General features: G+C 38.6%; 1 protein-coding gene across 2 annotated transcripts in view; it reads left to right on the forward strand.

The window, feature by feature from the left end:
- malrd1 (MAM and LDL receptor class A domain containing 1) overlaps positions 1-23,358 on the forward strand; it is a 392,346-nt gene that overhangs the window by 130,646 nt on the left and 238,342 nt on the right. For both annotated transcript variants that reach the window (XM_063044212.1, XM_063044213.1), the window contains exons 18-20: positions 488-575; positions 5,555-5,731; positions 12,355-12,511. In XM_063044212.1, coding sequence (XP_062900282.1) covers positions 488-575; positions 5,555-5,731; positions 12,355-12,511 — 422 coding nt within the window. The remainder of the gene's footprint in view (positions 1-487; positions 576-5,554; positions 5,732-12,354; positions 12,512-23,358) is intronic.

A 23,358-nucleotide genomic window follows, 5' to 3' on the forward strand; every position in this document is an offset into this window, starting at 1 on the left:
AGCATCTGTGGAAAGAGAAAAAGAGTTAACATGTCAGGCCAAGAACTTTCTTTCCACAAGTTCTACCTTATCCACTGAGGGTTCCCAGCATTTTCTATGGTTAGATGACTGTAGACCTAGGTACAAAGTCGAAGGGTATAGGAAGAAAGTTATAGATAGGCTATAGAGATTGACTGATGGTGGTGAGAATTTCCACAGTAGAACAGCTATGACAATATTTTAGCTGCAGTAGAGAAAATCATCTTCGCCTATTAATGTGATGATCGTGAAATTTGATATATTGAATTATTAACAATTAACAATCAACAATCAACAAAAAATAAGATTAGAGATTTATTGTCATCAAATCAAATAAAATTTCTCTGTAAAGTCGAATTTGCGATTTATAACTGAATAATCTGTACTCATTAGCTGATCTATTACCAGTTATAAATTTGTATCTAGATCAATATAAGGATAATATTGCTGTTTTTGTATTTTGGAACAGGTATTAGTGAAAGGAACTGTAGGAGATAATTTAGGAGGAGACATTGGAATCGATGACATTTCTTTCATGAATTGTGAACTTTATAGTGGTAAGCATATTTTTTATTTTTCAGTTATAGAAATAGTTGTCTTGGTATTTACTAACATTGTGGGTTCAGCCTCTTTATACTGCCCATTGCAAAATTATTGAAAGATAATACTGTGAAGGATATAGCAGTAATGTGGCTAGAGGAAGTTCGCATTATTGTATAAACTAAAGGTAAAAAAGTGTACATCTCATGATAAATTAGTTGGTAATAACTAATTTTATTGTTACATAATTAAAAACAAGATGGAAAATAATATTACTTGATTAGATAAAACATTAATTTACATTTATATAGAAACTTTAATTCAGTAAACAATTCCAGGGCACCTCAAGGAAGAGTAATCAGATAAGAATTGATTATCAGCAAAGAAGAAAATATTATGACATATGATTAGACACTGGCTAAGGGACTAGGTTTAATGAAGTACTGTGTACTTAAAGGGTATCAAGCTAAAGGAAGAGAGGTTAGGAAGGCAATGCAAAAGGTTCGGGGTGAGATGCTTGAAGAAATAAAGGATGCAGAGTCCAGATGTGGAGAGACACAGAATACCTGTTGATTTGCAGGAAGGAAGTTGCAGAGATAGGAGAAACGAGCAAGGCTCTGAGCACTTGATAGAATCACAGAATGATTACAGCACAAGGTGAAGCCATTGAGCCTTTCAAGTCCACACTGCTCTGAATAAGAGTAATCTAGTTTTACATGACTGCTCTGCAATGTTTTTTCTTCCAGTGCAGCACAGGGTCTATCTCAGTGCAAGCAGCCAAATAAAAGCATTGTTGTTGAGGCTCCAAACCTCCTCGGCTTAGAGGGTCTCAGAGGTGTGCATGAAATGGCCCAACTGAATATTGAACTTCTGAAATTTATTCTCAATTGGGAATTATTGTTATATTTAAATGCTTAAAAAAAACATTTTGCACTGTTATCAATTGAAAGCGTTGAAACTAATTTAACTAAACAATTACAACTATAACTACTGGCCCTTTCTTCTAGGAGTTCATCCCTCCCATTCATAAAAATGAACTTTACTTCCTTTGCACCAAGCTCAAAGGCAGGTTTGTCAGCCTGAGAGCTGGAGGCCTGTGGGAAATTGTGTTGACCCACTGAGCCACATAGGAATCCATTGAAGGAGCACAGGGGCATTCACAACTGGGAGAGGCTGGACAGATAAAGTCACTGCCACATGCTGTGGAGATCCTGAAGAAAATCCCAGTGTTCATCCACTTTTATGCCCTTTGCCCAAAATCCTTGATTTCTTTCCTTAATAGAAATCTTACAGCCTTTAATATACACGAAGACTCCTGCCCACAGCTCTCTATGGTAAGGAGTTGCAATGATTCACAACGCTCTGAGAAAATAAATTTTTCCTCCTCTCAGTTTCAAATGGATGTCTTGTAAGAGATTCTGCAGATGCCAGAAATCTGGGTCAACAAGCACAAAATGCAAGAGGAACTCAGTCGGTCATGTGATATCTAAGGAGGGAAATGGTCAGTCCTAAAGAAGGGTCAGGACCTTTAATGAGATATCAATCCTGATAAAGGATCTAGACTCTAAATATTGACTGTTCATTTTTCTCCATAGATACTGCTTCCTGTTAAATAGATGGTAAATGGATGTTTCTTCTTTCTTTTCTTTTTGGCGTGTGTATCTGCGTCCGTGCGTGTGCGATGTTTGCGGGACAATGTCTTTTTCATGCCTTTACAAGGCGCGGAGCGAGAGAGGGAGACTGTGTGGTGTACCACTCCTTACACAGACATTTCACAATATTTTTCCCTTTATTTTACGAGGTCGAGTTGCGATCTTGACACTCAACACGGCACGGATGGAAAACGTACTCGGGAGCGGACCCAACTGTGTTTGAACCCGGAAACCTCCATTCTAGAGTACCCTTAAAATCATAAGTGTTTTGATCAGATCACTTTCCATTCTTCTCAGCTCCAATGAATAGAGGCTCAACCTGTTTAATCTTACAGGAATGCCCTCTGTATCCAGAATGATTCAAGTGAATCTTTTCAGAACTGCCCTCAATGAATTCACACTTATATTTTTAAGCAGGAGAATGAAAATAGTTCACAATATTCTTACTGAGTGCCTTGTATAGATACAGTAAAACATCCCCATTTTGGTTCACAAACCCCCTTGTAATGTGGGCCAATATTTCAATAGCTTTATCCTATTACCTGCTATACATGTGTACTAGTTCTCTGTGTTTCCTCTACTGGACCACCATTGATGCTGCCCTCAATAGCATCTCCTCCATTTCACAAACATTCGTGCTCACCCCATCTTCTTGCCGCCATAACAGGGATAGACTTCCTCTTGTCCTTACCTGCCTCCCATGAACCTCATTTTCCACAACTTCTGCCGTCTTCAATGGGATCCAACTCTAGATGCATCTTTACCTCCCTCCCTCTCTCTGCTTTTCGTAGGCATCACTCCCTCTGTGATTCCCTTGTCCATTCATCGCTCTGCCCTAATCTCCCTCCTGCCACTTAACCATTCAAGTGGCACAAGTGCTATATCTGCTCATTCATCTGCTCCCTCCCCTCCATTCAGGGCCCAAAACAGTCCTTCCAGGTGAGGCAACATTTCACCTGAAGATCTTTTGGGGTTATCTACTGTATCCAGTGCTTCCAATGCAGCCTCCTCTACATTGGTGAGACCCAGCGTAGATTGGGGGACCATTTTGTCAAGCACCTCAGCTCCATCCACAAAATACAGAATTTCTTGGTGGCCAATCATTTCAATTCCAATCTCCATTCCCTTTCTGACATATCGTCCGTGGCTTCCTCTTCATCTGTGATGAGGCAGCTCTCATGTTGGAGGAGCAACACATCATATTCTGTCTAGGTAGCCTCTAACCAGTACCAAGCAGAAGCAGAAACCTGATGGCATGAACATTGATTTCTCCAACTTCCATTAATTTTTGTTCTCCCCCTTCCCTCTTAAACAATTCCCCACTCTGGCCTCTAACTTCTTCTCCTCACCTCCCTATTACCTCCCCCGGTGCCCCTCTTCCTTCCTTTTCTCCCATGGTCCACTCTCCTCTCCTGTCAGATTCCTTCTTCTACAGTCTTTTCCGTTTTCCACCTATCACCTCCCAGCTTCTTACTTCATCCTCCCTCCCTCAATCACCTGGCTTCACCTATCATCTTCTAACTTGTCATCCTTGCCCTCTCCTCACCTTCTTATTCTGGCACCTCCCCCCTTCCTTTCCAATCCTGATGAAGGACCTCAGCCAGAACATTGACTGTTTATTCATTTCCATAGATACTGCCGGACCTGCTGAGTTCCTCCAGTATTTTGTGTGTGCTGCTCTGCTGGACCCCATGTCCTTTGTACTGCGGCTTTCTGCAGTTTTTCTCCATCCATATTCTACTTTGTCTCCTGGTTGGTTCTAGAATGCATTGTTCCAGAAAACTATTCCAAATGCACTCTATGAGTTTGCCCTGAAGCTACCTGTTGCAGCTTCATTAATTCAATTTACCGTAGATTAAAGATTTCCATAATTATTGTATAGCTCTTTTTACTTACAATATTTGTTGATGTATACTTTTTTGTACAGTGTGGCTACAATGTGTAGGTCTATATTCTGGTTTTGCCAGCATCTTATAAAACCTTATCCCTTTATTTTCTCACATTGTTAGTACCAACATGTACCATGATCACTGACCCTTTGCTTTCAGGATATTCTGTAGCCATTTTGTGCACCTTTTATTCCAGCACCAGAAAGATCATATATAATACTGGAATCATGTCTGTGGCCAGAGAAGCACCTATTCTATTTCCCCTGCAATGGAATCACCACAACCTTATCGACTAGGTTGATACTTACTCTAAATGTCAAATCAAGCTACACAGCTCAAGGCCAATTAGAGATGGGTAACAAAGGTTGGGTTTTCAAATCATGCCAAGTTCTGAAAATAAATTGGAAATCCTTTAGCACTTCCATATTGTTTAGTTTGTTTTTAATTACGTACTTTGTTCATGATGAGATTAATAGTTATATTTTATATCATGGTGGTGAGGAATTTAAATTTCTAAGTTTGACAGTGAATGACAAAATGTCTTAGTGAAAATTTAGGTAAAATATTGAAAGTAAAAGCGTAGACCAACAGTAGTAAAAAAGAAGGTTCGAGAGAGATTGAAGATCTTGGAGAGGCTATGACGTTCTTAAGAATCCACTTTGAGTGATTTGAGTTTTCTCTGAACAACTTAGAATGAAAAGTGACTTAAAAAGGTAGAAGTCAGGAATAACTATATCAAAACGAACTGAGCAACTTTCACTCTGAACTAATTTTGTTATTATATGGGTACTTTAAAGAAGGAAATAAAATCTAGTATCTTGATTCATAAACATGCTTATTTGCTATCAAAAGGCGTTACTGTTGTATTTAATATATGAGATAGAACAGTACAACATATGTTGTGTCGAACTATATAAATATACTCCACAATCAGTCCATCTATTCCCTCCTATACAGCCTATAATCCTCCATTTTTTTCTTATATCCATGTGCCTAAGAGTCTTTTGAATATTGCTCCACTCCCCTCAGTGTATTCCAGACACCCACCACTCTACCTCCAACATCTCCCTCAAACATTCCTCCACTCACTTTTCTTACTGCTCAGAGCATTTAGTATCAATGAAGCATTCTTGTTCTAAAAGTTAACCGTTTTCCTATAAAGGCAACTCAGTTCTGCATACAGTATATGGCAAGGTTATGCTTTTCATTGGGTGTTTTTCAATGACTGTTCAGAAATCGTCTCTGTCAAAATGATTAAACGTGTTATTCATTACACAGCTGGAATTCTAAGTTCTAGAAAGAAAGATAGCAGAATTAGAGTGGTTATCAGATATGTGTTGTGTGTCCAAGCCAGAGGAAGAATTTAGAAAGAGCTAGGCAGTTTTTTCTTCATTTGCACTTTACAAAGAAATCCGCTTTGAAACTGGGGTAATTTTGACTATTGATCTTGCTCAGGTGATTTACCAGCCATAATTCCAACAACAACACGGCCACCAAGACCTTCTACAGTTCCACCCAACAATTGCACAGTGAATGAGTTTGTTTGTATAACCAATGGGCAATGTGTTGCCATCAGCAAGAAGTGTGATTTTCGGGAAGATTGTTCTGATAAGACAGATGAATTGTTCTGTGGTATGTATCCATTTTTATTTTAAATTACACATTGTAAGCCAACACGGGAAAATTGAATAATAAAATGTCTAACTCAAACTATGGAGAGCTGAAAAATACAGAAAAATACTAAAATAATTTTTGCATATGGAAATGAAATAATATTCAACCCAACATATTTGTCTGCACTTTGGAAGATCAGCTAGATCCATTTCATTGAAATCCTCCATAACAGTCTCCTCACTGAGTTTACTCTATCTGTTATGATAATTGGAACAGAAACAGACTTTCCATACACTTTACATTCTATCTTTGTTTCACTTACTCTAACCTAATTTTTATCTTTCTCTTGGTTGTCCTTTCTATTTTATCACTCCATATTCTACTTCAATCTCTAAAACACCTTTTTGATTAACTTTCCTTTTGCTGTGTCTCTTTTTAAAGCTTGATTTCTTTTGTATTTTCTGATTCATTACCATCTATTTTATTGTCCCTATAAATTTATAATCTCATTGGTCTGCTTTCTTCAATCTATTTTCCTCAAGTGTGAATACTTGCTTCAAGGGCAAAGCAAGTCACATGCAATGAAGCTGATGACTGGTGCAAAGTGGGCAAAGATATACCAAATTTAGAATGGAAATGAAAAGCAAACATTACAGGGGCTGTAAGTATTGAATATGAGCAGAAAATGCTCAGCAGGTCAGGCCGCATCCATGAGGAGAGAAATAGAACTTGAATCAATAAAATATCAGTGATTTCAAAGTTTAACTTTGTTTCTCACATTGTTGATTTTTTCTGACCTGCAAAATACGTCTGGCAATTTCTGCTTTTGTAGCATTAGATAGAAATTACCCTGTGTAGTCTCGGACCAATTCATAATTATCTTTGTATTATATACCAGACTGATGCAAAAGTTAGGCCCCCAAGTCTGTACGTTATGGCCATACCACCTATTGAAGTACCAAATGAAGAACTTTGTTATCAATGAGCATAGTAAGCCTGGGCCAATATTACTCTCTGTGCAAGGAAAGCATAATACAAAATTTAAAACTAAAATGCAATCATGGTGATAAATCTTCTTCTCTATGAATTAGCTATAAGCAAAGGTAACACATACAAAATGCTAGAGGAATTCAACAGGTTAGGTAGCATCTATGGAAATGAATAACCAGTCAATATTTCAGGTTGAGACTGAGGGTGAAGTGGTTTGGCTCAAAACCTCGACCTGCTGAGTTCTTTGAGAGATAGAAAAAGCATGTCAAAAGAGCAATGTTACAATGATCATGAGGAAATTCAATTTGTGGGGAGATTGGGAAAGTCAGGTTGGTGATGGATCTGAAGGGAGAGAGTTTGAAGAATGCCTACAATATGGCTTTTTAGAGCAGTTTATGGTTGAGCCCACTAAAGGAAAGGTTACTCAGGAAGGGGCACTGTGTAATGAATCAGATATCATGAGGGAGCTTAAGGGAAAGGAACCATTAGGGGTTATTGATCATAATATGATAAACTTCACCCTGCAATTTGAGAGGGAGATGCTAAAGTCAGATGTATCAGTATGACAGTAGAGTAAAGGGAATTATAGAAGTACGAGAGGAGAGCTGGCCAAAGTTGATTCAAAGGGGACACTAGCAGGGATGACAATGGGACAACAATGGCTGGAGCTTATGGTGAGAAATTTAGAAGGTGCAGGATAGATACATCCTAAATAAGAAGTATTCTAAAGGCAGGATGATGCAATCGTGGCTGACAAGGCAGGTCAGAAACAACATATAAGCAAAAGAGAGGGTATATAATAGAGCAAGACAGTGGGAAGTTAGAGGATTGGGTAGGTTTTAAAAACCAACAGAAGGCAACGAAAAAAGCCATGAAGGAAACAATTAAGTATGAAGGTAAGCTTGCCATTAATGTCAAAGAGGATTCCAAAAGTTTTTTCAGATAGGTAAGTGATAGTAGATATTGGACAACTGGAAATTTATGCTGGAGATGTAGTAATGGAGACAAGGAAATGGTGGACAAACTGTATACATATTTTGCATCAGTCTTCACTGTGTAATGCACTAGCAGTATGCTGGCAGTTTGAGAATGTCAGGGGGCAGAAGTAAGTGCAATTGCTATTACTAGGGAAAAGGTGCTTGGAAAGATGAAAGGTCTGAAACTGGATAAGTCACCTGGACCAGATGGATTACATGCCAGGGTCCTGAAAGCAGTGATTGAGGAAATTGTGTAATGATTTTTCAAGAATCACTGAATATTGGCATGGTTCTGGAGGACTTAAAACTACAAATGTCACTCCACTCTTCAAGAAGGAAGAGAGATAGAAGAAAGGAGATTATAAGCCTATTAGCCTGACCTCAGTGGTTGGGAAGATGCTAAGGATGAGGTCTCAGGGTACTTGGAGGCACATGAGAAAATAGGCCAAAGTTAGCATGGTTTCCTTCAGGAAAAATCTTGCCTGACTAATCGTTTGGAATTCTTTGAGGAAATAATGAGCAGAATAGATAAAGTGAGCATAAATGGTTTTGAGCTCACCTGTTAGTGAAGTATTACAGCCATTCATGATGTTGGGTAGTGAAGCATCGTTGCCATTCATAATGAGCAAAGAAGTGGCAGGTAGAATACAGCATACGGAAGTGTATAGTCACTCACTCGGGTAGAAGCAATAGAGTCGCGACTATTTTCTAAACAAGGAGTAAATTCAAAATTCAGACGTGCAAAGGGATTTGGGAATCCTAGTGCAAGATTCCCTTAAGATTAACTTGCATGGTTGAGTCAGTAGTAAGGAAGGTAAATGCAATATTAGCATTCATTTTGGGAGGACTAGAATATAAGAGCAAGCACGTAATGCTGAGGCTTTATGGGGTATTGGTCAGATCACATTGGAGTGTTCTGAGCTGTTTTGGGGTCCACATATAAGAAAGGATATACTGGCACTGGAATGAGTCCAGGGGAGGTTAACGAGAATGATCCTGGGGATAGAAGGGTTTAACATATGTGGATTGTTTGACGGCCCTGGGCTATACACACGGGAGGGTGGATCTTATTAAAACAAACTGAATATTGAAATGCCTGGTATATTTAAACTGGAGGTTGATAGGTTCTTGATTGGTTAGGCAATCAAGGGTTATAAGGAGAAGGGTGTAGAACGGGTTTGAGAAGGAAAATAAATCAGCCATGATGAAACAGCAGAGCTGCGTTGATGGGCTGTGGATGGCTTAATTCTGTTCCTATGTCTTATGGTCTCCTTCCCTCCATGGAGGAAAGCCCAGCCTATCAATCACTCCCCATATCTTAGGCCACCTCATTCAGGCAATATCCTTGTGAATCTTTTCTGCAGCTTATTCACATCTCTTCTGTTAATTGATGAATAGAACTGCATACAATGCTCCAAGTGAAGGGTCTTAACCCAAAACATTGTCTGGCCATTTCTTTCAATAGAAAACATAGAAACATAGAAAATAGGTGCAGGAGTAGGCCATTCGGCCCTTCGAGCCTGCACTGCCATTTATTATGATCATGGCTGATCATCCAACTCAGAACCCTGCACCAGCCTTCCCTCCACACCCCCTGATTCCTTTAGCCACAAGGGCCATATCTAACTCCCTCTTAAATATAGCCAATGAACTGGCCTCAACTGTTTCCTGTGACAGAGAATTCCACAGATTCACCACTCTCTGTGTGAAGAAGTTTTTCCTACTCTCGGTCCTAAAAGGCTTCCCCTTTATCCTCAAACTGTGACCCCTCGTTCTGGACTTCCCCAACATCGGGAACAATCTTCCTGCATCTAGCCTGTCCAATCCCTTTAGGATTTTATACGTTTCAATCAGATCCCCCCTCAATCTTCTAAATTCCAATGAGTATAAGCCTAGTTCATCCAGTCTTTCTTCATATGAAAGTCCTGCCATCCCAGGAATCAATCTGGTGAACCTTCTTTGTACTCCCTCTATGGCAAGGATGTCTTTCCTCAGATTAGGGGACCAAAACTACACACAATGCTCCAGGTGTGGTCTCACCAAGGCCTTGTACAACTGCAGTAGTACCTCCCTGCTCCTGTACTCGAATCCTCTTGCTATAAATGCCAGCATACCATTCGCCTTTTTCACCGCCTGCTGTACCTGCATGCCCACTTTCAATGACTGGTGTATAATGACACCCAGGTCTCGTTGCACCTCCCCTTTTCCTAATCGGCTACCATTCAGATAATAGTCTGTTTTCCTGCTTTTGCCACCAAAGTGGATAACTTCACATTTATCAACATTAAATTTCATCTGCCATGAATTTGCCCACTCACCTAACCTATCCAAGTCACCCTGCAACCTCTTAGCATCCTTCTCACAGCTAACACTGCCGCCCAGCTTCGTGTCATCCGCAAACTTGGAGATGCTGCATTTAATTCCCTCATCCAAGTCATTAATATATATTGTAAACAACTGGGGTCCCAGCACTGAGCCTTGCGGTACCCCACTAGTCACTGCCTGCCATTCTGAAAAGGTCCCGTTTATTCCCACTCTTTGCTTCCTGTCTGCCAACCAATTCTCTATCCACATCAATACCTTACCCCCAATACCGTGTGCTTTAAGTTTGCACACTAATCTCCTGTGTGGGACCTTGTCAAAAGCCTTTTGAAAATCCAAATATACCACATCCACTGGTTCTTCCCTATCCACTCTACTAGTTACATCCTCAAAAAATTCTATGAGATTCGTCAGACATGATTTTCCTTTCACAAATCCATGCTGACTTTGTCTGATGATTTCACTGCTTTCCAAACGTGCAGTTATCACATCTTTGATAACTGACTCTAGCAGTTTCCCCACCACCGATGTTAGGCTAACCGGTCTATAATTCCCTGGTTTCTCTCTCCTTCCTTTTTTAAAAAGTGGGGTTACATTAGCCACCCTCCAATCCTCAGGAATTAGTCCAGAATCTAACGAGTTTTGAAAAATTATCACTAATGCATCCACTATTTCTTGGGCTACTTCCTTAAGCACTCTGGGATGCAGACCATCTGGCCCTGGGGATTTATCTGCCTTTAATCCCTTCAATTTACCTAACACCACTTCCCTACTAACATGTATTTCCCTCAGTTCCTCCATCTCACTGGACCCTCTGTCCCCTACTATTTCCGGAAGATTATTTATGTCCTCCTTAGTGAAGACAGAACCAAAGTAGTTATTCAATTGATCTGCCATGTCCTTGCTCCCCATAATCAATTCACCTGTTTCTGTCTGTAGGGGACCTACATTTGTCTTAACCAATCTTTTTCTTTTCACATACCTATAAAAGCTTTACAGTCAGTTTTTATGTGCCCTGCCAGTTTTCTCTCATAATCTTTTTTCCCCTTCCTAATTAAGCCCTTTGTCCTCCTCTACTGAGCTCTGAATTTCTCCCAGTCCTCAGGTGAGCCACTTTTTCTGGCTAATTTGTATGCTTCTCTTTGGAATTGATACTATCCCTAATTTCCCTTGTCAGCCACGGGTGCACTACCTTCCTTGATTTATTCTTTTGCCAAACTGGGATGAACAATTGTTGTAGTTCACCCATGCGATCTTTAAATGTTTGCCATTGCATATCCACCGTCAACCCTTTAAGTGTCATTTGCCAGTCTATCTTAGCTAATTCACGTCTCATACGTTCAAAGTTACCCTTCTTTAAGTTCAGAACCTTTGTTTCTGAATTAACTATGTCACTCTCCATCTTAATGAAGAATTCCACCATATTATGCTTACTCTTACCCAAGGGGCCTCTCACGACAAGATTGCTAATTAACCCTTCCTCATTGCTCAAAACCCAGTCTAGAATAGCCTGCTCTCTAGTTGGTTCCTCGACATGTTGGTTCAAAAAACCATCCCGCATACATTCCAAGAAATCCTCTTCCTCAGCATCCTTACCAATTTGGTTCACCCAATCTACATGTAGATTGAAGTCACCCATTATAACTGCTGTTCCTTTATTGCACACATTTCTAATTTCCTGTTTAATACCATCTCCGACCTCACTACTACTGTTAGGTGGCCTGTACACAACTCCCACCAGCGTTTTCTGCCCCTTAGTGTTATGCAGCTCTACCCATATCGATTCCATATCTTCCTGGCTTATGTCCTTCCTTTCTATCGCGTTAATCTCCTCTCTAACCAGCAACGCCATCCCACCTCCTTTTCTTTCATGTCTATCCCTCCTGAATATTGAATATCTCTGAATGTTGAGCTCCCATCCTTGGTCACCCTGGAGCCATGTCTCTGTGATGTTGTCTCACCCATTACCTCCAGTGTTTTGTGTGTTGTTACACAATGCTTCAATAACCTTCATCATATACTCCATTGAGTTCCTTCATATATTCCTTCACATACTTCATTGAGTTCTTCCAGTGCTTTGTGTGTTGTTGCGTAACACTCCAATATTGTTTATCATATATTTCATAGTGGAGAGAAAGCAAAACATGAGGAGATTGCATTCTCAGGCTAGTTTAATACTGCGATGACTAATGTAGATCATCATGTAATTGTTCTGGAAGTTAGAGTTAACAAAATTTATTCCAAAATCTGCAATAAATCCCCAGAATGGTGCATTGCAAAGATTTTCATAAGATACACTAATAATGAACCATTAGCTGCAATACCAAAATGTTGATATTTTTCCCTTCACAGTTTGGAAGTTCTGCAATTTCAGTAACGGGGTCTCATGTGGTTGGAAGCAACAGGTAGAACCAACACCAGCCAAGAATGTATTTCAGTGGTTCAGCGGGCAAGGTTCAGACATACATCCAGGAGAAGAGGGTGACAGACCATCTATGGACCACACGATGTAAGCGTTTTATTTCACTTTAAAGAAACATCCCTGCTTTGACCATTCCATTTTCTTAGAACCCTAAGTAAAGACTAAGGTAACTAAATCACCTGAAACGAGAGAAAACAATGTGTAACAACAATTAAGTATATTTACTAATAGTAGGCAACTACTTTAGAGTATTTAAAAAGTTGTCAAAGTTAGAACTGAATAGTAAGTGGGAAGGATTAGGGTTAATTTTTTTTGCGAGCCTGTAAGGAAAAACAGAGCCAGACTGAATTTCTGGAATAAGAAGAAGGAAGTGGAATACAATTGAAGAGAGTAAAAGGCAGACATGAGAATTTAGCATTGATATAATAGGGTGAGTACTATTGCCAGACTCAGATTCAGGTTCAGATTTATTTATCACATGCACATTGAAAAAATACGTCTGCATTAACAACCAGTATACCCAACAATGAGCTGGGGACAGCCCACAGGTGTCGCCATGTGTTCCGATGCCAACATCGTATGCTCCCTGTGTGCAGCAGAATACCACAAGCAGCATTAACAGCAACAACCAAACAAGACAGGACAATAGTAAATCAAGCCCCTTTCCCATACTACAATCCACCTATCCCTTCAACCACACAGACGAGCTACCTCCGGTCTTCCTGCCCTTGGCCCTGGACTCTTGGATATGCAGACATCAGGTCTCTAAACTCCAGTCCCTGACCTGGACTATTAAACTCAACCTTTAGGCCTCTACCTCTGGACTCATTCTACCTCTGGACTTCGGCAACCTCGGGGTATTGAACCAAAGACTCAACAATCATGAGTTTGACCTTTGTTCCTCGAGCCTGAATTCACTGATTGCAGGTTTAACCTACAGGCCTTGACTTCCAGACATGCATGGTTCACCATCTCCAGTGACCTGTGGGGCCACCAGCCCTTCTGGCTTCCACCTGTACAGGACTCCGACTTAGAACTCACCAACCACTTCCTTTTATATGAATCCACAACTATTTCTCTCGAGCCTTACAATGTGTTGTGTAGATATTTCCACGCTTCGAATATTCGAAGATTTTCTTTGGTACCGAAGATCATCTCGTTTGCATAAGAAATAGCCTAAACCTTGCACATGCTGTCTACGATAACTTGAGATGTCTTTGGTGATTATATCATATCATGGTAACACACACAAAATGCTGGAGGAATTCAGCAGGCCAGGCAGCTGAGAGAAGCCCAAAAAATTCTGTTGTCCACCTGCAAATATGCAGGTTACCAGCAACCTAATGGATGACTGGAAACACTTCAAACAGTGATTCACTATATAGTTAGCAGTGAGTAGAGCCAGAGAGGTGGATGAAAAATTGAAAGTGTCTCTCTTTCTACACATAATTGGTGAATATGCTTTGGACATCTGTAACGGCTTTCAAATTGACAGCCTTGACATTGGATACTCTGATGACAAAATTTGAGAAGTATTTTGTCCCAAGTAAAAACTTTGCATTTGAAAGATATAAGTTCTTTTCCTGTGACCGGAATCAAGGTGTTAGCTTTGACCAATACTTTTTTTTAATTTCTTATTGATTTCTATATAGAAGAATACAGAGTCCAAGAGAATACATATTATAAAACAAAAGAAAAAAATATAATAATACCAGATACAGTATATTGAATCACATTAACAAACTCCTTACTCTATATTCATACAGATTAGATTAATTTGTGTATTAGAATATGAACAGTTTTATTTAAAAAAAAGACTTGCACCCACTACCAAAGTCAAAGCTGTTTGGGGAAAAAAAAAGAAAAAAAAACTTATCAGATAATAAAATATACTATTAACCAAATTCTGTACTTTAACAAGAAGTCAAAAATTATGAAAATAATTTAAAAACGGCCCCCACAAGTTTTGAAAATCTTGGTTAGATTCAGAAATTGAACAATGAATCTTTTCTAAATTTACTCATGCCATAACATCCCGTAACCACTGAGCATGATTAAGCGGAACAGCATCCTTCCATTTAAACAAAAGTGCCCTCCTAGCCATAAGAGAGATAAAAACCAGAATGTGCAGATCAGATGTCTTCAAAATGATATCTTTCCTTCCAACAATACCAAATAGGGCAGTCAAAGGATTAGGCTTAAAATTTACTTTAAAGAGTACAGAAAAAGTTTGGATTACTTCCTTCCAATATTTTCCAAGGCTTGGGAATGTCCAAAACATATGAATAAATGAAGCTTCTCCATTGTTACACCTATCACAGTAGGGAGATATATCCATACAAAAAGGAGATAATTTATCCTTGCTCATATAAGCCCTATGAACCACTTTAAATTGTAGGAGGGAATGACGAGCACATAACAATGAAGTATTAACCAATTTAAATGTTTCATTCCAAGTTTCTTCAGAAATTGAGGTCTGTAAATCTTTTTCCCAAAGATTTTTAATTTTGTCTAAAGAATCATTTCTCATTCCCAACAACATATCATAAATATTGGATATTGAACCATGATAGAATGATTTCATATTAAGAATTTCATCTAATTCGTTCTTATCAGGACTATTAGGAAATACATATAATTGTGATCACAGAAAATCTCTAATTTGTAAGTACCGAAAAAAAATGGGTTTTTGACAAACTATGTTTAGTTGACAACTGTTCAAATGAAGAAAGACTTCCTCCCACAGACAGATCCCGGAAACATGTAATGCCCAATCTTTCCCATTGTTTAAAAACTATATCAGTCATAGAAGGCTTAAAAAGTTTTAAAAAATGGGACTAGAAAGGGAGAATCTCAATAAACCAATGTGTTTTCTAAGTTGTATCCAAATCCTCGAAGTATGTTTGACTACTACATTTCAGTTATCTTACTTAAGGAGCAAGGAAGTGAAAATCCCAAAAGAGAGATGATAGAAAATCTATTAACCGAGTTAGTTTCTAAAGAAACCCAGCCGGGACAGTCCTGGTGATTAATATAGTATAACCAAAACGTGAGATTCCGTATATTAGCTGCCCTGTAAAGAAACCTAAAGTTTGGTAAAGCTAAACCTCCATTCTATATAACTTTCTGGAGATGGACTTTATTCAATCAAGGACGTCTGTTTTTCCATATGTAGGAGGATAAAATAGAGTCCAGGGAGTCAAAAAAGGATTTAGGAATAAAAAAGGGTAATGCCTGAAAGAGGTATATAAATTTAATAGAATTAATTCGACCAATCAATGATAACGAAAGGGGCGACAAAATTTGATAATGTTCTTTTTATATAATTTAATAAAGTAAGAAAATTTTCTTCAAGTAAGTATTTATAATTCTTAGTAATTGTTACACCCAAGTAAGTGAATTGGTTTCTTACAATTTTAAAAGGAAGGTTGATATCAGTTAATTGCAAAATATTCAAAGGAAAAAGTTCGCTCTTGTGTAGGTTCAGTTTATATCCAGAAAACTGACTAAAACAAGAGAGTAAAGAAAGCACAGAAGGTAATGAAGTTTCAACGTTAGAAATGTAAAGCAACAAATTATCCACATAATGTGAGACTTTGTGGATAGTACCCTTCCATAAAATACCAGTGATATCACGAGATTCTCGAAAAGCTATAGCTAAAGGTTCTAAAGCCAGGTCAAAAAGCAAAGGACTCAAAGAGCAAACTTGTCTGGTTCCACGTTGAAGTTTAGTTGGTTTAGAATTCTGAGAATTAGTAAGAACCCGAGAAAAAGGGGATAAATACAGTAATTTAATCCATTGAGTAAAGTTGGACCCAAAATTAAACTTTTCTAAGATTTTAAATAAATAATGCCATTCAGCCCGATCAAAAGCCTTCTCAGCGTCTAAGGATATCACACACTCCGATATTTCCTTAGAAGGAGAATAAATAACATTTAATAATCGATGAATATTAAAATAAGAATATCAATTTTTAATAAAACCAGTCTGATTGTCAGAAATGATGGTAAGATATTTTCCATCCTACCGGCCAGAACTTTAGATAGAATTTTAGCATCAACATTAAGTAAGTAAATTGGTCTATATGAAGAACATTCAGTTGGGATCTTATTTTTTAATATGAAATAGAAGCTTCATAAAAAGATTGCGACAAGCTCCCTGACTTAAAAGAATCTGAAAAAAATTGAACATAAATGAGGCATAAGCAAAGAAGAAAAAGCCTTCTAAAATTCTCCAGAAGATCCGTCAGGACCTGGAGCTTTCCCTGAATGCAGTGAATATACAGCCTCAGCTATTTCTTCGTGAGAAATACATTGATCCAACTATTTTCAGTTATTAACAGAAAGCATAGGGATATTTATTTAGTCTTAAAAATCCATTACAGTATTATCTTTAAGAAGATCAGAACTATAAAGTTTGGAGTAAAATTCTCTAGAAGTATCATTTATTTCTAAATGAACGGTTGTCGTAATACCGTTAGCTTTATAAATTTCTTTAATCTGTCGTTTAGCACTACAAGTTTTAATTCGGTTAGCCAATAATTTACCTGTTTTACCTCCATGAATATAAAATTGACTTTTATCCTTTAGGTATTAAGCTTCAATAGGATATGTTAATAAAAAATCATATTTAGTTTTAATTCCAACCCGTCTTTTATATAAAAGAGGATCTGAAGTCAAAGCATACTCTTCATCTAATTGTTTCAGCTGATTGGCTAAATTAATTCTTTCTTTATTAGCTTTTTTCTTAACACTTGCAGTATAAGAAATGATTTGTCCTTAATCTATGCTTTAAAGGTATCCCATATGACAAGTCTAGAAGTCTCTTCCACCGTATTCTCTTAAAAAAAAAGAGTGATTTGCCTCTTCAAGAACTTTAAGTAATCCTTGTCAGATAACAAAGTTACATTAAAATGCCAGGATCTGTTTGTCTGAGGAAAACCTGGAAGATTTATGGACAAAAGCACAGGAGCATGGTCAGAGATAGCAATCTCTTTATATTCACAAGATCGAACTTATGGAATGATTTGCTTATCAATTAAAAATAGTCAATTCTGGAATACGCATGATGAACATGAGAGAAAAATGAGTATTCTCTATCTGCTGAATATAAGAAACGCCATACGTCAACAATACCACATTTTGTTAAAAATGAATAGATAAACAAAGCTGATTTATTAAGTGTCACTGTTTTAGAAGAGGACCGATCTAAATCTAGATCTAACCAGCAATTAAAGTCTCCTGCCATCACCAATGAGTACAAACTCAGATCAGGCAAAAATGAAAAAAATCGCTCAAAGAATCCTGGATCATCTATATTTGGGTATAAACATTAGCAAATACCGACAATTTATTCTCTAATTTTCCTGATACTATAACAAATCGTCCATTAGTATCAGAAACAACCTTGTGCTGAACAAAGGGAACTGTATTTTCTGTAAAAATTGAAACACCTCAAGTTTTGGCCTGAAAATTTGAATGAAAGGTTAATTCTCTCCATCGGCTAAAAAGGCGTGAGTTATCACAATTGCATATGTGTGTTTCTTGTAAAAAAATAATTGGGACCTTAATTTTTTTAATATAGGCAAAAATCTTATTTCGCTTCAAAAGATGATTTAATCTTTTCACGTGAAGACTAAGTAATTTATTATTAATTTATTATCCATTTTATTATTAAAAAGAAACATTAAAAGGGTAATCCTTAAGGAGATTAATAAAGCTAAACAATGACCTATGAGATAAGAAAACCAAACAACAGGTTTGACTAAAAATCCCAAACAGCTTCCAAGAAAAAAAACCCTAACACCCTCCCCCCTCCCAAAGAGAGAAAGTCGACCAAAGAAAGTCGATGCCAACAGCTAATAATGACATCCCCCCACCCCCCAAAAAAAACCTGCTGGCTTAGCTCCAAATAAATTACAAGGTTAGAATATTCCAACCCAGTCAAAACAACAAATATTAAAGAGACAGTTAATTCTGGTATCAAAAAAACTCTGGAAAAGTAAGTATAATATAAAATAATATGGACACGCAGAATATTGGCTCATTAAAATCATAATCTCAAAGTAAAACCTTAAGAGGTCCTAAAAGAAAATATACTACAAGATTCACTAGAGGCAAAATACACAATTTTTTCATGTAAATTTTTGTTAAACAGCTCTAAAATGACACTTGTAAATTTAGCAGACAAAGTAATAACACATTAAAATCTTATTCTCAAAATAAATCCTTAATAAGTTCAAAAAAGGTTAAGTACAAAATTTAGCAAAGGTAAAATAAACAGTTATTCATGTAACAAATAATAAGTAGTCACTTTACTGACTCTAAATACTCCTGAGCCTGGAGACTCGAATGGAACCATTTTTGCTATCCATAATGCAGTGTGATTCTGAGCTTCGCCAGATACCATAGAGAAGTTTTAAAATCTTTTTTGTAGAACTCTGACACGATATTTTTAAACTTAGCACATTCCCTCATAATCTCTGCTGAGAAATCTTCAACGATTCTAATCTTTTTTCCATTAAAATCATTCATACCTTTCCAACGAGATTCACGAATTATACGGTCCTTTGTTTGAAACTCAAGAAAAGCGATTACCACTGAACGAGGTTTGCTTGCAAACATTCTGTTCCCAGGTATTCTAGGCGCATGGTCACTCATTGCTGTCAATTTTAAAATATCAGGAAATAACTGAAACAGAAAGATTGCAAAAAATTCCGTAGGACGATCACCTTCAGTTAACTCTTCAAGACCAAGAATTTGTACATTATTCCTTTTACTTCTGTTTTCTAAATCAGTAATCTTCTGTCTTAGTTCATCGTTAACCTTGGATTGTTTATCATAACGCTTTTGCAGGTCATCCATTTCCTCATCCAAAATCGACAGGACTTCTTCATTCTCTTTTATTCGTTTATCGTGCTCGGTTAAGGTTTCTTGAATAGAATCCAGTTTTGTACTTAACTGTTTAATTTCAGAACCAATCTGTTGAAACTCTTCAGAGGATTCCTTTCTGAATCGCTAAAATTCCTCGGAGGATTCTTTTCTGAATTGCTGCAATTCCTCAGATGCTTCCTTTCTGTGCTTTTGCATCAGTTCAATAATAGATTCCAAAGATGTAGAAGAATCTTCTTCTTTTTTCTTGTAGTCATAGTGTCAAATCAGATGGGAAAGTAAGAAAAGTAAAGTAAACTAGGAGCAGCTGAAAAGTGCTGTTATTCCACCCACCACCAACAGGAAGTCGCTTTGACCAATACTTAGCTGAGTTTCACACACTGAATAAGTCCTGTGAGTTTGGAGATTTGAGAGACTCAGTAGTCAGAGTGAAAACAGTTTATGGAATCTCAGATAAAGGACTCACAGAAAGCTTGCTGCATGAAAAAGATCTGATGTTAGAAAAGGCTATGAATATGTGTAGAGCAGTGGAGGCCACATGAGCACAAGCTAACCATCTTCACAGGGCAGAAACAACAGTGTATGCTGTGAAAACAGAGGGCCAGAGCACAAGGCATTTCTCAAAGCAGCAACATAGCAAAGAGGTAGACACAACCAGTAAACACAGCAAATGTGGAGATAGGCATATTCCAAAAACGTATCTTGCTTATGGAAAGTCCTGCAATAATTGTGGGGAAAAGAATCACTTTGCAAAGTGCTGCAAATCTAGGGCTGCCAAGAGATAGGTGCACTCGATTGCTGAGGAAATGGAGGAGGTCTTTGTAGGTTCTCTGTAGACTGCTGATGCTGGTAAAACAGAATAGACTGTGGATGAGACAGTAATTCCATTCAAGCATAACGCTGGAGCCCAGGTAAATCTGTTATCAGTGGATGAGTACAAGACCCTCAAAGACTTACCCAGTGAAGTTAAAAGTGACAGTTTATACTGGAGAGATCGTTCCAGAAAAACGAGGCTGTTTATTGACCTTCAAGCGCAAGGGCAGCAACTAAAGGCACAGCTACTGGTTGTAAAGAAGAGGGTACGAACAATATTAGGTCTGAGTGCATGTGAAAAGATCAACCTGTTGAAAAGAGTTTTTGTAGTGGCTTCACAGACCAAAGGCGACCACATTTCACTCATAGAAGAGTATTCAGATGTCTTTAAGGAGCTCGGATGTTTACCTAGTGTACACTAAATCCATGTAGATGAGACAATAGTTCCTGTTAGCCATGCATGTAGGAAAGTTCCGTTCTACACTTAGAGACACACTCAAACAAGAACTAGCTCTCATGGAGTGGAAGAAAGTCATACAGAAAACTGAAGAAACAAAAGAATGAGTAAGTACACTGGCCATGGTGCAAAAGAAAAATGGAGCATTGTGAATATGTCTAGACCCAAGAGCTCTCAATAAAGCCATCAAGAAAGAGCATTTTACATTGCCAACATGGGAGGAGATAATGTCCCTATTTGCATGTGCCAAGTGGTTAGCAAACTTGTCACATCATCTGGGTTTCTGAAGCTGGATGAAGCAAGTTCAATACTGTGTACTTTTAAAACAACACAGGGAAGATATCGCTTTCTTCGGTAGACAAATGGATTCTGTTCACACCAGAGGTCTACCATAAAGCCATACACATGATCTTTGTGGGATACCTGGTGTCAAAACGATGATGGAAGACATCATCATCTGGGGGTGACCTGAGGATTAATATGATGCACGACTGAGACATGGAATGTCAATTTGGAATTAAATAAAGAGAAATGTGAGTTTGGTGTTAAGACACTGTCTTTCTTAAGAGATGTCATATCAGAAGAGGGAGTGAAGCTTGACCCTACAAAGATGTCAGCCATTGAAAACATGGAGAGGCCTCAAAACAAGGAGGAGGGAGATGCTTCTTGGGGTTGGTGACTGACCTGGCTAAGTTCATCCCTCGACTGTCCACAGTGTCAGCACCACTTAGGTCACTCCTTGAGCAGCATACGGAGTGGATTTGGTCCTACGAGCAAGAAGAGTGTTTCCAGAAGCTGAAAAGAGTCATAACTGAAGAGCCAGTGCTGAAGTTCTATGATCCAGAATGGCATACTAGGATCTCAGCTGATGCGTCCAGGTATGGTCTTGGAGGACTACTACTGCAGCAACGTGATGACACATGGCAACCTGTAGCATTTACATTAAGGGTAGTAACAAGTGTGGAAGCCAACTATGCACAGATAGAGAAAGAGCTTCTTGCCAGCACATATGCATGTGAAAGTTTCCATGAGTACCTTTATGGACAAGCTTTTGAAGTGGAAACAGACCATAAAGCACTGGTCTTGATTAGGTCAAAACCTCTGACTGACTGTCCCATGAGGATACAGTGTTGTTGAGAAGGCTGCAGAAATATGACGTGAAAATGATCTATGCACTGGAAAGATATATGTCTACTGCTGATGCACTGTCTTGAGCAGTCAACAAGAAAGAAGAGTGACCAAGAGATTATTGAAGATATACAGGCCCTTGTTGACATGATTGTCACCTCCATTCCAATTATTTCAGTCATCCCAACTCCCCTGCCTTCTCCCCATACCCTTTGATGCCCCGGCTAATCAAGAACCTATCTCTGCCTTAAGTGCACCCAATGACTTGGCCTCCACAGCCGCTCATAGCAACAAATTCCACAGATTTAACACCCTCTAACTAAAGTAATTTCTCCACATCTCTGTTCTAAATGGACCTTCTTCAATCCTGAAGTCATGCCCTCTTGTCCTAGACTCCCCTACCATGGGAAATAACTTTGCCATATCTAATCTGTTCTGGCCTTTTAACATTTGGAATGTTTCTATGAGATCCCCCCTCATTCTCCTGAACTCCAGAGAATACAGCCCAAGAGCTGCCAGACATTCCTCATAAAGTAACCCTTTCATTCCTGGAATCATTCTTATTAATCTCCTCCGAACCCTCTCAAACATCAATACATCCTTTCCAAAATAAGGAGCCCAATATTGCACACAATACTCCATGTGTGGTCTCACGAGTGCCTTATAGAGTCTCAACATCACATCCCTGTTCTTATATTCTATACCTCTAGAAATGAATGCCAGCATTGCATTTGCCTTCTTTGCCATCGACTCAACCTGGAGGTTAAACTTTAGGGTATCCTGCACAAGGACTCCCAAGTCCTTTTGCATCTCTGCAATTTGAATTCTCTCCCCATCTAAGTAATAGTCTGCCCATTTAATTTTTCCACCAAAGTGCATGACCATACACTTTCCAACATTGTATTTCATTTTCCACTTTACCTATTCCCCTAAACTATCTAAGTTTCTCTACAGACTCTCTGTTTCCTCAACACTACCCGCTCCTCCACCTATCTTTGCGTCATTGACAAATTTAGCCACAAATCCATTAATCCCATAGTCCAAATCATTGACACACATCATAAAAAGCAGGGGTTCCAACACCAACCCCTGTGGAACTCCACTGGTAACCGGCAGCAAGCCAGAATAGGATCCCTTTATTCCCACTCTCTGTTTTCTGCCAATCAGCCAATGCTCCACCCATGCTAGTAACTTCCCTGTAATTCCATGGGTTCTTATCTTGCTAAGCAGCCTCATGTGTGACACCTTGTCAAAGGCCTTCTGAAAATCCAAGTACACCACATCTACTGCATGTCCTTTGTCTATCTTCCCTGTAATTTCCTCAAAGAATTGCAGTACATTTGTCAGGCAGGATTTTCCTTTCAGGAAACCAAGCTGACTTTGGACTATCTTGTCATGTGCCTCCAGGTGCTCTGTAATCTCATCCCTAACAATCGATTCCAACTAATTCCCAACTACTGATGTCAGGATAGCAGGTCTATGGTTTCCTTTATGCTGCCTCCCACCCTCCTTAAATAGGACAGTAATATTTGCAATTTCCCAGTCATCCGGTACAATGCCAGAATCTATGGATTCTTGAAAGATCATTGTTAATGCCTCCGCAATCTCTCCAGCTTCTTCTTTCAGAACCTGAGGGTGCATTCCA

Source organism: Mobula hypostoma, chromosome 3 (assembly GCF_963921235.1).
Source record: "Mobula hypostoma chromosome 3, sMobHyp1.1, whole genome shotgun sequence".
Taxonomy (NCBI): Eukaryota; Metazoa; Chordata; class Chondrichthyes; order Myliobatiformes; family Myliobatidae; genus Mobula; species Mobula hypostoma.